Source organism: Geotrypetes seraphini, chromosome 1 (genome assembly GCF_902459505.1).
Source record: "Geotrypetes seraphini chromosome 1, aGeoSer1.1, whole genome shotgun sequence".
Classification (NCBI taxonomy): domain Eukaryota; kingdom Metazoa; phylum Chordata; class Amphibia; order Gymnophiona; family Dermophiidae; genus Geotrypetes; species Geotrypetes seraphini.
In genome coordinates, this window is record NC_047084.1 from 106,124,989 (window position 1) to 106,141,847 (window position 16,859).

Sequence of the window (16,859 nt, forward strand, 5' to 3'; positions counted from 1 at the left end):
GACGTCGGAGGGAGGGAGGGCTTTGTTTAATCCTCCCTGCCCTGTAGCCGCGAATCTAAATTACCTTCTTACAGCAGCTGTAAGAAGGTAATTTAGATTCGCGGTTAAGGGCAGGGAGGTTTGTCGGACCGGGGCTGTTGTCGGTCGGTCGGGGAAGTGCCACAAAAGTAAGGGGACCTGGCCGGCTGTGCTGCACCCGGGGCGGTAGAGAAGGAGGGGGGGAGAAGGACGCTGAAAGGCCATGGTGAAGACAGGAGGGGGGGGGAAGGACTCTGAAAGCACTTGAAGACAGAGGAGGGAGAAGGAGGCTGAAAGCACATGGGGGAATACAAAGGGGTGGAGAAGGACGCTGAAAGGCCATGGGAAGGGTGGGGGGGAGAAGGACACAAAGGAAATGAGGAAGAGAGAGTAGGGAGAAGACGCTGGCAGGGAAGAAGACAGATGCCAGACTATGGGGGGAGCAGAGAGAAGAAGATGGGTGCCAGACCAATTTGGAAGGGGGAAGAAAGGGAGAGGCACAGTAACAGAGCAAATGGAAGATGCAGAAGGAAGAGAGATAGTAGATGGAAGGAATTGAATGAGAACATGAGGAAAGCAGAAACCAGGCAACAAAGGTAGGAAAAGAATTCTATTTCTTTTTTTTTTTTTTTTTGCTTCAGGATAAAGTAGTATATTAGTTGTGTTGATAAAAATTTATAAACATTAGAGGCTCTGGTAGAAACCCGTTTACAAAGTATGTATTCTTCCCAATTAATATTTTCAAATTAATAAAGTCTTTTTGCTTATTTGTAAATGGGTTTCTACCAGAGCCTTTAATTCAGTAGCATAATTAAATGAAATAACTATTTCTGAAGTTTATAGGGACGGGCGGGGACGGAGGGGATTCCTCGCAGGGACGGGTGGGGACGGAGGGATTCCTCACGGGGACGGGTGGGACTTTGGTGGGGACGGGTGGGATTTCTGTCCCCGCGCAACTCTCTACTTTACATGCCCTAACATCTCCTTCCTTATCTCCTTACGGTGCTTACGGTACTAGTAAACCTGCCGGGACATCAGCGGGGCCATGGCGGGACATCAGTGTGACAAGGGTGCCAGCTCCTTCATCCTGCGCAGCGGGAAGCAGCGGCGCTCTGGCCCCACCCCTTTTCTCTTTACTACGTCTCTCGCACATGCGGCCGTGTGTGGAGTCTAGCCCTTAAGGAAGTTGCGGGGGCGAACAGGAGGCTTTTGAAGGTTTTTAAAGGGAAACTGTCATGCCAGCAAACTTGCTAGGGACTTGCCCGGCACTTGCTCTCTCCCTCTATGTGTTATCTTCCTTCTATCATTGACAGTTTCAGTTTGGTTAACAGTTTAGAAAACAAATAGCATGGCAGCTCCCATGGGTTTATTGTTCTATTCAGCTTTAGTGAATTAATTAAAATTGTTGAAATAAATTCTGATGTTCTTTTAAGTTTTATTTGTGGGCAGAAGGTGTGCGGAAGAAGGGGTAGTCTTATACGGCGAGTATATAACAAACTCTATATTTTAACAGTAAAAGTTGGGGGGTCGTCTTATACGCCGGCAAATACGGTAGTTAAAGAAGAAAGGGAGGGAGGGGGATTTATACTCTTTATTATAAATTATAAATAAAATATTATTAATAGATGGTATTCTTACATGAAAACAATGTAATAAAGGGAGGGGAAAAAGGTTAATAATTTAAAAAATAATTGATAAAATCATTACAATATATATGTTGTATAACTTTATAAGAAAAATAATTACAGTTATATGATATATAAAATCATAAGAAATATAAGATAAGAAATGTTATGTATAAAATACATTATAGAAATATCAAGTGTATTATTAAGATAATTGTATGAAAATTTATGACACTTGTTGTTAAATGAAAAAAAATCAATAAAAAAACTTAAACATGAAAAACATTCATTCCTACCAGAACACTATTAATTTTCCCCTATGCAAATACGGGACCAAAAATTAAAAGTACTAATATATAAAAAAGAAACCCTAAGATTCAAGACTCAGCATGCAGTACAATCCCCAGGCTGTACAAACCCCAGAAAAAAAGAAAGTGCAAAATATAGACAGCAGATTAAAATTCTCAAAATTGACACAATTCAAACACTAAATTGAAAATAAAATAATTCCCCCTACCTTTGATGTCTCCCTCCCTCCATGCTGTGCCTCCCTCTGGCGGGTGTCTTACCTTCTGGCCATTTTATGCAGCCCGTGGTCCGATGCCCCTAGTGTTATCTTGTGGCCGGCTCCCTCCTCCTCACAGCCGCAGTGTGCACAAAGCCACATGCAGTGGCTCCTCGCGCATTCTGTGCTTGAACCAGAAACCTTCTCTCTGACATCACAACGTCAGAGGGAATGCTTCTGGATGAGGCACAAGACACTCGAGGAGCCTTTGCACATGGCTTCGTGCACACTGCGGCTGTGAGGAGGAGGGAGCGGCCACAAGCTAACACCGGGGGCATCCAGACCTTAGGCTGCATAAAATGGCCAGAAGGTAAGACACCCGCCGGAGGGAGGCACAGACCATGGACTTTTCCTCTAGAAAATTGTCCAAATTTTTTTTAAAACTAGCTACGCTATCTACTCTAACCACAACCTCTGGCAAAGCTTACCAGAGATTAACCATTCTCTGAGTGAAAAAATATTTCCTCCTATTGGTTTTAAAAGAATGTCCCTGCAGTTTCATCAAATTTTTGACAGAGTTTGACAGAGTGAAAAATCGATCCACTTGTACCCGTTCCACTCCACTCCGGATTTTGTAGTCTTCAATCATATCTCCCATCAGCCTTCTGTTTTCCAAACTAAAGAGCCCTAACCTTTTTAGTCTTTCCTCATACACGAGGAGTTCCATCCCCTTTATCATCTTGGTCGCACCATAGAGCGATACAGAGGCATTATAATATCTTAAGTCTTGTTAACCATCCCTTTTTGAATAATTCCTAGCTTCTTATTTGCTTTTTTTGGCTGCTGTCATACATTGGGCGGAAGGTTTCATCGTATTGTCTACAATGACATCCAGATCCCTTTCTTGGGCACTAACCTCACAGGGACTTAGCAAACACAAGATATGGAGGGCCATGTATGTCAATGCACACAGTTTAGGTAACAAAATTCTAGAATTGGAGGCTGAAATAAGGAATGCCGACCTAGATGTGGTGGCAATATCTGAAACTTGGTTCACGGACTCACATGGGTGGGATATGGCTATACCGGGCTACAATCTACTTCGTCAGGACAGAGAGGGCAGGTTAGGAGGGGGGGTAGCTCTATACATTAAAGAGGACATCAAAACCACCAGGATCACAGATGTCAAGTACACCGGGGAGTCCCTCTGGGTAAACCTGGCAAGAGGCAGAGAAAAATGCCTGTATCTAGGTGTGGTTTACAGACCCCCAAGACAACTGGAAGACATGGACGCAGAATTAATTGAAGACATAGAGAATATCACTCTACGAGGAGAAGCTGTACTGCTAGGGGACTTCAATATGCCTGATGCAGACTGGAACTCATTTTCAGCGACAACCAGCGGTAGCAGGAGGCTCTTAACCTCCATAAAGGGAGCACGTCTCAAACAAATGGTAATGGAGCCCACTAGGGCCTAGGCGATCCTCGACCTGGTACTCACCAACGGGGAAAGCGTCTCAGAGGTCTCAGTAGGAGATACGCTAGCCTCCAGCGACCACAACATAGTATGGTTCAACCTTAGGAAAGGCTTCCCTAGATCAAACACGAAAACAAAGGTACTCAATTTCCAGGGCACAGACTTCGCACGCATGGGAGATTTCGTCCATCAGACGCTGCAGGACCAAGCAGAGACCGATGATGTAGAAGCTAAGTGGTTAACACTGAAATCAACCATACATGAAGCAACTAGCCACTTCATAAAATCAGTAAATAAACGACAAAGAAACAATAAACCCCAATGGTTCACCGCGGAGATCTCGCACCTCATTAAGGAGAAGAAAAAAGCGTTTCTCTCCTACAAGCGCACGGAGAAAAGAGAGGCAAAAGTAGAATATAGGACCAGGTCTACAGCGGTCAAAATGGCAGTTAGGGAGGCAAAACTTCGAGTGGAAGAAATTCTGGCAAAAAACATTAAAAAGGGGGACAAATCCTTTTTCAGGTATATTAGTGACAGAAAAAGGAACACAGGCGGGATAGTACGCCTTAGAAGACCGGACGGAAGTTACGTGGAAGCAGATTCCGATAAAGCCGAACTACTGAATGAATACTTCTGCTCAGTCTTCACCTGTGAGGCACCGGGACACGGTCCGCAGTTGAAGGCAACACAAAGCACAGAAGACCCGTTTCAGAATTTTGAGTTCACACCAGGTGAAGTTTACAATGAACTGGCAAGACTCAAGGTGAACAAAGCCATGGGACCAGACAATTTGCACCCAAGAGTGCTCAGAGAATTGAGCGATGTCCTGGTGAAACCATTGGCTGAGCTATTCAATCTCTCCCTAAGTAAGGGGAAAGTTCCCCTGGACTGGAAATTAGCTAATGTCATTCCTCTACATAAAAAGGGTTGCAAGGCAGAGGCTGCGAATTATAGACCGGTGAGTCTCACATCAATAGTGTGCTAACTCATGGAAACACTAATTAAAAGCAAATTGGACACGATCTTGAATGAAGGGAATCTTCGGGATCCCAGTCAGCATGGATTCACCAAGGGTAGGTCCTGCCAATCCAATCTCATCAGCTTCTTTGACTGGGTAACAAGAAAGTTGGACTTGGGAGAGTCTTTGGACGTCGTGTACCTGGACTTCAGTAAAGCTTTTGATAGTGTCCCACACCGCAGGCTGCTAAGCAAGATGGAATCGATGGGGTTAGGAGAGATACTAACTGCATGGGTCAATGATTGGCTGAGTGGCAGACTTCAGAGGGTGGTGGTTAATGGTACCCTCTCTAAAACATCGGAGGTGACCAGTGGAGTGCCGCAGGGCTCGGTCCTGGGTCCACTCCTTTTCAACATATTCATTGGGAGATTTAGGAGTAATCATCAGTGCAGACATGAAAACTGCCAATCAAGTGGAGAAGGCTTCATCTAAGGCAAGGCAGATATTGGGTTGTATCAATAGAAGTTTTGTCAGCCGAAAGCCTGAAGTCATAATGCCGTTGTACAGAGCCATGGTGAGACCTCATCTGGAGTACTGTGTGCAATTCTGGAGGCCACATTACAGTAAAGATGTGCGCAGAATTGAATCGGTTCAACGGACGGCCACCAGGATGATCTCGGGGCTCAAGGGTCTCTCGTACGAAGAGAGACTGAACAAATTGCAGCTCTACACTCTTGAGGAACGTAGGGAGAGGGGAGACATGATCGAAACACGGGACATGTCGAAGTGGAAGATGATATTTTCTTTCTCAAGGGACCCTCGGCCACAAGAGGGCACCCGCTCAAACTCAGGGGCGGAAAATTTCATGGCGACACTAGAAAGTATTTCTTCACAGAGAGAGTGGTTGATCATTGGAACAAGCTTCCAGTGCAGGTGATCGAGGCAGACAGCGTGCCAGACTTTAAGAATAAATGGGATACCCATGTGGGATCCCTACGAGGGTCAAGATAAGGAAATTGGGTCATTAGGGCATAGACAGGGTGTGGGTAAGCAGAGTGGGCAGATTTGATGGGCTGTAGCCCTTTTCTGCCGTCATCTTCTATGTTTCTATGTAACCCCCAAGGTGGACCCTAGCATCCGGTAACTGTGATTTGGGTTATTCTTCCCAATATGCATCACTTTGCATTTGTCCACATTAAATTTCATCTGCCATTTGGATGCCCTGTCTTCCAATTTCCTAAGGTCTGCCTGCAATGTTTCACAATCCGCATGCAGTTTAACAACTTTGAACAGTTAAGTGTCATCTGCAAATTTAATCACCTCACTCATCGTTTCAATTTCCAGATCGTTTATAAATAAGTTAAATAACCCCGGTCCCAGTACAGATCCTTGTGGCACTCTACTGTTTACTCTCCTCCATTGAGAAAAATGACCATTTAACCCTACCCTCTGTTTTCTTTTCGAAAACCAATTCCTAATCCACAACTGAACTTTCCTCCTATCCCATGACTCTTTAATTTTCTCAGGAGCCTCTCAGAAAATTAAAGAGTCATGGGATAGGAATCAAAGTTCAGTTTTTCTCAATGGAGGAGAGTAAACTGTATAATTCACTGGAAAAGAGCACTTCTTCCTGTATCTCCACCTTGGTAGGAAGGATTAATATCCACTTGTTCAGAACAGTGCAGCCAAACAAGGAAAAGCAAGTTGACTACGAACAGTATATGCAACTTACTTGTTTAATCTTATCTTCAAAGTCTATATCATTCTTGTCGTAAATCATTTGAGCAAGGCGAATCTGTTCTGCTGTTGCCTGAAAAAAGAGACAGTTAAGATATTTAGTAACAATAATCTGAAAATATAGGTAATGCAGAAGAAAAATAAGGAACTAAAGATAGACACAGCTTACTGCTATCTTAACTAGTATTTGCGCTTAAAAGTCCAAGCCTAATTACTGTTACTTTCCAAAGACAGAAAACAGCCTACCCAATTAAAAGAATAAAAATGCATAGCAGAGTTAACAGCCCCACCCCTCTTACTACTTCCTTCCTTATAGCTTATTTAATTCCTCCTTATGCCATATTTTTATATTTTCACTGTGTATTATGGCCCTCTATCTCAGGTTTAAATGCATTATTCTGTCCTGGCATACACAGTCAAATTCTGAAAAAATATTTTTATTGAATTTTGAGAAGTACAAAAACCATCAAAAGGAACACATTCACAATGCAGTAAAATACAAACATCAGCAACTAGTACTCTCTAACAGAATGTTGTCACTAAAATAATAAGATATATGAGTAAATCGAGAAAAGAAACAAGGCATAAAAGAGGGAGAAATAAACAGTCAATTAAGAAACATGAGTGAGGTTTTCCTGTACATAATGATCTAAATAAGTCCAGGGTGAACGACAGCAGGGTACTGATGAGAAGGAATCTCCTTTAGAAGCAGCAGATTGTTCATATATTTTATAAAGGCAAATAGAATTCCACCAGAACGTATAGTTCAGAAATTGATCAGATTTCCAATTCTTTAAAATTTGAAAATACCAATAGCAATCAGAAAGTCTATCAGCTTAGGTGGACAGTCCAGTTCCGCAAAGCAAGGATGTTGTGAGCGAAGAATAATCACCTCATAAGAGATGTCTGCAAAACAGTTGGTAATGTCTCCGATAGTTTTCCAAAATTGGGGCCAAAAAAGTTTTATTTGAGCACAATGAAAAAGCATATGAGCTAACGTACCTTCATCAGAATTGCAGTGCCAACAAGTTGCATTCAGTCTTAATTTCGCTTTCCACATGCAGAAAGTGGTCCACTTAGCATGCCACATTAGAAAGTATAAAGATTGTGAAAGCAGCAAAGATAATGACGAGCGATTAGTTTTAGACCAGAATCTGTCCCAATCAACATGATATGTAGTAGCAGAAAATTATTTCATCCATTGTTGCGGGAAATCAGATACCAGTTTGAAATGGGTTTCTCTGAAGATGAGATAATTGAAGGAGATAGCCTTCCCTTGAGCTATGGTTAAATCACACTAGTTAGCAATAGTTGAAAAAGATACAAGAGAGGAAAATTTCAAATCAATATCAGAAATAGCATATGTTAAAGTTTGCCACTGAGAGCGAAAGCAATGAATGCCTGGATAAAGAACACATAATGTATCAAAGGGTATCAAGGTATCATTGAGATATAATTGTTGTATATGCCAAAGCCCAGTAGTTTGCCATTTTTTCCACATAAAGGGCTTACCTTTTCGTTTGAGTACCAGATTACACCAAATAGACATAGAGGGCAGATTATATATGGAAATATCAGGTAGGTTGATCTAGTGACGAATGATTTTGTGTCCAATATGCTCCATATTTAACTAGGGAAGCCAAGTGATAAAAATAAAATATCAGGTAGGTTCACTACTCGAAAGGGTCCAGAGAAGAGCAACAAAAATGGTTAAGGGACTGGAGGAGTTGCCGTACAATGAGAGGCTAGAGAAACTGGGCCTCTTCTCTCTTGAAAAGAAGAGACTGAGAGGGGACATGATGAAAACATTCAAGATATTGAAGGGAATTGATTTAGTAGAGAAAGATAGATTGTTCACCCTCTCCAAGGTGGAGATAAAGAGAGGGCACTCTCTAAAGTTAAAAAGAAGATAGATTCTGTACAAACGTAAGAAAGTTCTTCTTCACCCAGAGAGTGGTAGAAATCTGGAACGCTCTTCTAGAGGCTGTTATAGGGGAAAGCACCCTTCAGGAATTCAAGAAAAGGTTAGATAAGTTCCTGCTGGATCAGAACATAAGTGGTAAGGCTAGACTCAATAGGGCATTGGTCTTTGACCTAAGGGCCGCCACGTGAGCAGACTGCTGGGCACAATGGACCACTGGTCTGACCCAGCAGTGGTTAATCTTATGTTCTTGGAGGAACAGGCTGAGAGATGTGAAGCTCAGCAGAACTCAGCCCAAGAGGTATCAGGCTGTCAAATGGAGAGACTGAAGGTTGGGATGCAGAAGAGACCCTTGACTCTGCGTGAAAAGAGATGGAAACATTTGTAAAGAGATTGGTTCTTTGGTACTGAGTTGTAGTAGAAGGAAAAACCACAGTTCTCTGGGCCACCGAGGAGCTTTCAGAATCATGGTGGCAGACTCCTGCTTGAGCTTGACAAGTGTCCTGAGAACAAGAGGGAAAAGTGGAAACGCATACAGGAACTTGTTCATCCAATCCAGGAGAAAAGAGTTCGCTTCTAGGCTACGAGGTGAGTAGAGCCGGGAACAGGTAGCTTGTGATTGTGGGAAGACGCAAAGAGATCTGTAAGGTGTCCCCCATTAAGAGAAAATGGAATGGAGAATTGCTGAATTCCGAGTCCATTCATGTGGTTGAAGAGCATGTCTGCCTGAGAATTCCTTTTGCCCTAAATATAAATGGCTTTAAGAAAGATGTTGCCCAATTCCAAATCTTTTGACCTCCTGACAGAGAACGAAAGATCCTGTACTTGTTTACATAGTACATCCTACTTGACTGTCCATCCAGACAAGGAGAATTTGATCATGTATGAGATGCTGAAAAGCTTTCAGAGCATTGAAAATCACTCTGAGTTCCAACAGATTTATATGATGGTATCAATCTGTGGTGGTCCATAGACCTTGAGTGAATAGGCCGTCCAGATGAACTCCCCAGGCATAGGTTGATGAGTCTGTCGTGAGAACCTTCTGAGGGGGGAGGGGGGTGTCTGAAAAAGCAAACCTCTGGAAAGATTGGTAGCTTGCATCCACCACTGTAGTGATTCTTGAAGAAATGAGGTCACTGCAATGTGTTGGGAGAGAGGATCCAGAGCCTGTGACCACTGAGAAGCCAGAATCCATTGAGGGTACCCTAGGAGAACCATCATGTGTCTTGCTGAAAGAGAGAGAGTCTGAGCAACCTGATGGCAGAGTTGAACAAGGGCGTCCTGACGTTGTTGAGGAAGAAATGCCCCGAGTTGAGTCGTGTCTAAGAGGGCTCCAATGAATTGGAGGTGCTGGGATGGTTGAAGTTGATTTCAAATCCAAAATTCTGAAGAAAAGATACCATCCATTGTGCCGCTGAAAGGACATTCTGATAAGAGAGATCCTTGATGAGCCAGTCGTCCAGATAGGGAAAGACTTGAAAGCCCTAAGACCTCAAGGCCACTGCTACTACCAGGCACTTGGTAAAGACTCTGGGAAAGGATGCGAGGCCGAAGGGTAGAATCTTGTAGAGGTACTTCCTGGAAGCCAGATGAATCGGGATGTGAGTGTAGGCTTCTTTTAGGTCTAAAGAGCATAGCCAATTGTTGTGATTCAATAGGGGATACAACGTTGCTAGGGATAGAATTCTGAATTTTTCTTTGACTAGAAATTTGTTGATCCAATATAGGTCAAAGACCCCCCCCTTCCCATCTTCTTGGTGATGAGAAAGTAACAAGAGTAAAATCCCGTGTTCTCTTGCTCAGGAGGAACCTTCTCGATGGCACTGAGAAATAGAAAATTCTCAACCTTCCGAGGAAGGGAGAACTGAAGATGAATGGAAATAGACTCTCTTGGAGGATGATCTGGAGATATGGTCAGAAAATGAAGGGAGTACCCGTCCCGTATGATATTGAGAACCCAGAGGTCAGATTTTATTAACTCCTAATGATGAGAAAAAATTTGCAGATGACCTCCTATGGGATGAGGAAGAGACAGAGACAACTGGATTGAAACTATGCTCTCGAGTAAGCAGTCAAAAAGACATAGAAGGCTTAAAAGGATGTGATGTGGAAGACTTGGGTTTTGGCTTAACTAACAAGTCCCAAGATTTCTCATGAACGATAAGCTTTTGAGTGGCATTCTCAATTGTATCCCCAAAAAGCTCATCACCAAGACATGGTATGTTAGCCAAGCAATCTTGAAGGTTAACATCAAGTTCAAGTTCAAGTTTATTAGGATTTGATATACCGCTTATCAAGGTTATCTAAGCGGTTTTTACAATCAGGTACTCAAGCATTTTCCCTATCTGTCCCGGTGGGCTCACAATCTATCTAACATCCATGTCTGCCACTCTGAGCCAGGTCAGCCATCTCATGGCCATAGACATAGAAGAAGCTCGAGAGGACAACTGAAAACAATCATAGATGGATTGAACTAAATGTTTCTTAGCTGTAGAAGGGTGGAAACCAACTGTTGAAATCCCTTATCTCGATGAGAAGAAAGAACGTGAACTTGCAGGCCTTGAGCATGCGCAGATGCTCAAGGCTCAGCACAGAAGAGGAGACCGATCTTCGGGCACCGGCACCAACGCACAGGACATGCCGGTGCCAAGGCCGAGCTGAAAGTAAGAAGCGGGTTCGGGTGGGTCTGGGGGACTTCTGGTCGCGGCGGGGGGGGGGGGGGGAGGGTGCCGGATCGCAGGGGGGGGCCTTCGGGGGAGCAATGCCGGTTCTTCTGGGGGGGAATAGAGCAGCGCCGCTGGCCTCGGGAGGGGGGTGGGAACGTATCAAAGCGAGTTTCCATTATTTCCTATGAGTAAACTCGCTTTGATATACGAGTATTTTGGTTTACGATCATGCTTCTGGAACGAATTATGCTCGTAAACCAAGGTACCACTGTATAGAGATTCTACAAAGGACAACAATGGGCCCCAAATTTAAAATTTTCATTATTCCCTAATATAACAGCATTCATTTTCTCATATTTATATATTAGACATAAACTTGCCCACCAGAATGCAAAGTTGAGACGATCCCAGTTTTTCCAGTTTCGTGTAATCAATTCTATAGCCGTACTTGTCATAATTAAAAAGAGACTTTTTTATGTTTATCTAGGGGATCTTTGATATGCAAAATGGTACCACAAATTATTATTTCATAAGTTAAAGGAATCTCAGAATTTAAAATATTATTACTATGTCCCCAAATTGATTTCCAAAAAATCAGAATTTTAGGGCAATAAAACAGTAGATGGTCTAATGTTCTATGTCTAGGTGACAGTGCCAGCATCTATTAGATCTAGAATTATCTAACTTATTCAATCTAACTGGGGTCCAAAAAGAATGATGTAACAAAAAGAACCAAGTTTGTTTCATAGATGCTGATGCCGTACACCTCATCCTCCAAGACCAAATACGTGGCCATCAAGATGCAGAAATATACTGCTTAATCTTAATGCTCCAAATGTCTCTAAGAGCATTTTTGGGTTTCTTATTCATAAGTTCAGATATTAATTTATACCACTTGGCGGCTTGATGCCCTAGCCTGGAAACAGAGGAATTGCAGGCTATAAAAAATTTTCAAATTACGCCACTCAAGGAACCCTTTCTGAATAGCCTGCTTCAATTGCAGCCATTTATAAATTGAAATTTTGAGATACCAAAAGATTGTTGCAACCATGAAAAATCAAGCAGTTTTCCATTTGAAGTAACATCCTCTAATGCAGTGTTTTTCAACCTTTTTTGGGCAAAGGCACACTTGTTTCATGAAAAAAATCACGAGGCACACCACCATTAGAAAATGTTAAAAAATTTAACTCTCTGCTTATATTGACTATATATAAAGTAATTCTCTTGAATAGGAATCAAATAAACACAAAGAAAGTATTTTATAATTACTTTATTACGAAATAAAAATTATAAAAATTATAAAATACTTTATTCAGTGCGAAACCTGGGCCTGTTTGGCTGAACACAAAGCTGATATTCTGGCTGGAATGGAAGAAAGACACACACGTAGCTCTTCGTCAACAGCTCTCAGTCTCTCTCTGTATTTGGTTTTTATAGCATACAAAAATAGACAAATATACCCTCCATCCTTTTTATTAAACCACAATAGCAGTTTTTAGCGCAGGGAGCTGCGCTGAATGTCCAGCGCTGCTCTTGACGCTCATAGGCTCCCTGCGCTAAAAACCACTATTGCGGTTTAGTAAAAGGTGACCATATTGTAAAATATAGACAGCAGATATAAATTCAGAACTGTGCATAGTAAGTGAAGGGAAGTTTTCATCTCTGGGAATTTACCCAGTTAACTATTAAGTTATTTGGGCAAAGTTATTTGGGCAAATTCCTTTGAAAACTGTGGTAATACTGCCTCCACTTTGCTAAATTTAAAATCAAATCATTTTTCCTACCTTGTCTGGTGATTTCTGGTTGCACTTTCTTCTTCTGACTGTGCATCCAATCTTTCTTCCCTTCTATCAGCCTGTATGCTTTCTCTCCTCCACACCTCATTCCCTACCCCAACTTTTTCTTCCTCTCTCCCTGACCTTTCTTTCTTTTTTTCTGTTTCTCTTCTTTCCTTCCGTTTCCCTGCCTGCCCCCTTTCTTTCTTTCTCCCTGCCGTTCCCCAAGCCACTGCCACTGCCATCGGGGAACAGGACCCACCAATGGATAACAGGCCCCAAAGCCGACGCGGACGCATGCTCTCCCTGACGTCAACTGTGCAATCGGAGAGGAAGTTCCGCCCAGCCAGGCAGCGATTGGCTGGCCCGAACTTCCTCTCCAACTACAGAATTGACGTCGGGGAGAAGAAGACTTATCGGCTCGATAGATTAGATCGCCAAGACAAAGTGAGTCCTGGGTGATCGACTCACTTTGCCTTGGCGAGCTACTGGCGCCCCTGCCTCGGGCCCCCTGTCAGCTCCGGGCCCGGCGGCCCTGCGGCACACCAGGCAACATCTCGCGGCACACTAGTGTGCCGCGGAACACCGGTTGAAAAACACTGCTCTAATGTTCTTATGCCTACTTGCTTCCAATCTTTCCAGGCAATTTTTGACCCGCCTATTTGTATCCTGGAGTTTAGCCATAGTGATTGACACAAAGACTGTTCTATAGGAATTTCAGTTAATTTATTTATACATCACAGGGTCTTCCAAGTATCCAAAATAATGTTATTATCCTTAGCATAACTAGGTAGTTTAATGTCTAATACATGAGACAAACACATTGGGGACATAATTTTCCATTCCAAAATGAACCACTCTGGATAATGTTCCATGAGGTCAGGCAGGATCCAGTACATACCCTGATGCAGAATATAGGCCTGATGATACCTATAGAAATTTGGAAAATGTACCCCTCCCTCCCTCCTCAATTGATTTTTGTAAAGATACTAAAGCTATTCTAGCAGTTTTGCCCATCCAAATAAATTTGATAAGAATACTATTCAATTTTTTGTAAAAAGAACTTTGAAAATAAATTGGTAACATTCCCATTTGATAACACACCACAGGCAAAATCATCATTTTCACTGTTTGAACTCTCCCCCACCAAGATAAATGTAACAGATTCCATTGCTCACACATTTCTGTAACCTTTAACAATAAATATTTTTCATTTATTTTCATTGTTTCTTCCAGTGACTTATAAATCCATATTCCTAAATATTTTATACCCTCTTCTTTCCAAAGAAAAGGAAAATTATCAAACAATCCTTTTTGAGAATGTATATTAAGCGGAAGGATTTCTGATTTATTCCAATTTATTTTATATCCTGAAAACTTTCCAAATCTTTTGATCAAGTCCAATAAATATGGAATAGTAGATTCAGGATTTCTCAAATGAAGCAAAATTATCATCTGCATATGCAGAAACCTTGTATTCCCGACCAGCAAAAGGAATACCCCGAATCTCCTCTGCTTGTTGAATAGCCATTAATAAAGGTTCCAATACAATATCAAATAACAGAGGAGATAAGGGACATCTCTGCCTGACTCCCCTCTCCAGAAGAAAACCAACTCAGGGTCCTGGACTCTTATGAGCCCTGAGGAGCACAAACCCAACTCCACCATCCCCCCCAAAACCCAACTTACAACAATAAAACCCAGATTGATGGATGACATGGTGCCATAATAACCAGAAAAGACAGTACTGCCATACTGGCAGCCTCATAAAAACAACAAGTCAAGCCATCAACGTGAGTACAAAAGCACAAACTCGAGCAGGCCCCCACCCCCCATTGTTTGAGGTAAGTAAACATAAAAAAGAAGGCAAACATAAGCATTCCCCAAACCCCTACCACCAAAACCCTCCCTCCATCCAAAAATGGGGGTGTCTCATAACTAGACAGAACAGGAATGGGTCCTGTAAAAATTTTAGTCTATTAGATTCAAGGCCATCTTTAATGTATAATGTTACCCCCTCCACCAATTCAATCCATCCTGTTGCTGCAATATAATTTGTAACCTGATATGACATATCCCACTGGTTAACTTTCTTCCACCAGGTCTCAGAGATGTATACTTTAACTATCTTTTCATCTGGTGCAATATGTTCTAACTCTCCCATCTTGTTTGCATACACACATTCAAAATAATGTTTGTTGACCCTATTTACAACTTGAATCAGCAGTTGACTGATAAAATCTGGCAATCTTTAAAATCTATCTGCTCTACTACCTCCAGTATATGCAAATCTTTCATGCATATTCATTAGGTCTATCCTAAAAATACTGAACCACTGGAATGCCTCAAGGACTGGTTGCAAGGACCAAGACTTTAAGATATTTGACAATACTGATCTAAATGCTAGTTAAGGTTCAATACTACAAACCTGCACTTGTTTCTGTGGCAGTGGCTGCGTCTGTGCAGTTGGACTCTGCGCTTTGTCTCGAGTACTTCGGGAACGATCAGTGCCCACTGAAGTCATCATATACAGTATATACAAAATAATGTTATGTACAAAATAGAAAATCTGAAAAAGAAAATGCATATTTTAATGTAAAACAAATTTATTGAACAAACCAATGAAATAACAGTGAAATGAACAATATACATAGATGTTGTTCCAGAATTATACTTTAGCATCCCCTTGTACAATCCCCCACCCCCCAAAGACCCGGCAAGTCCAATGAGAAAATGCATATTTTAAGCATTACAAACAACACATGGGGAGAAATAGTTAATGCAAACATTTTCTACATCTGTCAAATACAACTTGATCTTACCCAGGAAACAGGATTTTCTTAAGCTGCCCCCAAACTTTGGAACTCGCTGCCTTTTCAACTTAAATCAGAACCCTCTTACATTACCATTCAAAAAATCTCTCAAGGCATGGCTATTCATGCAAGCATTTAATACCCAGCTTCCCCATCTTTCTTCTTCCCCTTTCTTTCCTCTCTCTTGACTCTTGCTCAAGTCTTTTTTTGCAAAACAGCCTGCTATTATGTTACATAGGGCAGTATATCAAGCATGTGTAAATAAATAAATAGTAATTAGCAAACAAGGATGGTGAAACCTATCTAGTTTATCCAATTCTAATTTCAATGCTATAAATCTAAGATCTTTTCTGGATTTTGGTTCACTTTTACCAAATTAGTACTTAAGTCATGATTTCTAGAATTCTGTTACTGTTTTGCCTCTGTCACTTCCACTGGGAAGCAAAAACATTCTCATTACTTCTGAGTTTATCCCCTTGGAATTATACAAATCCAAAAATAGGAGTAATCGGATCCACTCAAACGTATAAAGAGATTATGTTCTTAACCCTGGTAAGCTCTTTTCCAGTAGATAGGTGAGACATTCTAGAGTAGGGAGAGTGTGTACAGTGGTTAAAGCTACAGCCTCAGCACCCTAACGTTGTGCCTGTATTGTACTTCACTAGGCTCTCTAGCTTACCCTAAATTAGTACCCAAGCACATAGAACCGCCCAATACATGTGAAGTAGAGGCACCTGTAGCAACAGGTTTAAACAAATTGTTCTGTTCAAGAACTAACTCAACAGGCAAGTTAAATGCCAACACAAGCTTCAATGAAACTCAGAAAGTACTCCCCAATAAATTGAGAATAAATACAAATTCATCCCAGCCCCCAAGGGCTGACAGGCATCCAAGGTGAGACATTTTAGACAGTAGGGACGTCACAAAAGCAGTCCCCCAAAAAGCTAGGGTGGGCTTGTTGCGCCGACCCTTAAGACCAAGGACCCGAAGGCGGAGTCCTGTCTTGCCGCCACATTCACTCTGTAGAACATGGCAAACAGGTAAAGAGAAGACCACGTTGTCACTCTGCAAATATCCTCAAGAGAGACAGATCTTGCTACAGCCCCCAAAGAAGCCACTCTCCTGGTAGAATGCGCCTTGATGGAAACTGTTTCCCAGAAAGAATGTAGGCTAACAAAATGGCCCTACAGATCCATTTGGAAATTGTGGCCTTTGAAGTGGGAGCACCCCGCTTAACTGAAAGAGTCAGCACAAATAAATGGTCAAATAGATGAAACTCATTGATGACTTCCAGATAACGCAGAAAACTCTGCGCACATCCAGTTTCTTCAACAGGCAGTCCTGTGTCATAAGAACATAAGAAA

General features: G+C 42.0%; 1 protein-coding gene across 11 annotated transcripts in view; it reads right to left on the reverse strand.

Annotated features, from left to right (window-relative positions):
* UBAP2 (ubiquitin associated protein 2) overlaps nucleotides 1-16,859 on the reverse strand; it is a 553,760-nt gene that overhangs the window by 481,295 nt on the left and 55,606 nt on the right. For all 11 annotated transcript variants that reach the window (XR_004538612.1, XM_033935342.1, XM_033935354.1 and 8 more), the window contains 2 exons: nucleotides 15,111-15,251; nucleotides 6,316-6,393 (listed from right to left, as the gene is read on the reverse strand). Coding sequence is in view for 10 of the 11 variants with exons in the window: in XM_033935342.1 (XP_033791233.1) it covers nucleotides 6,316-6,393; nucleotides 15,111-15,209 (177 nt within the window). In the remaining variant the exon portion in view is untranslated. Of the gene's footprint in view, nucleotides 1-6,315; nucleotides 6,394-15,110; nucleotides 15,252-16,859 lie in introns of those variants that run through there.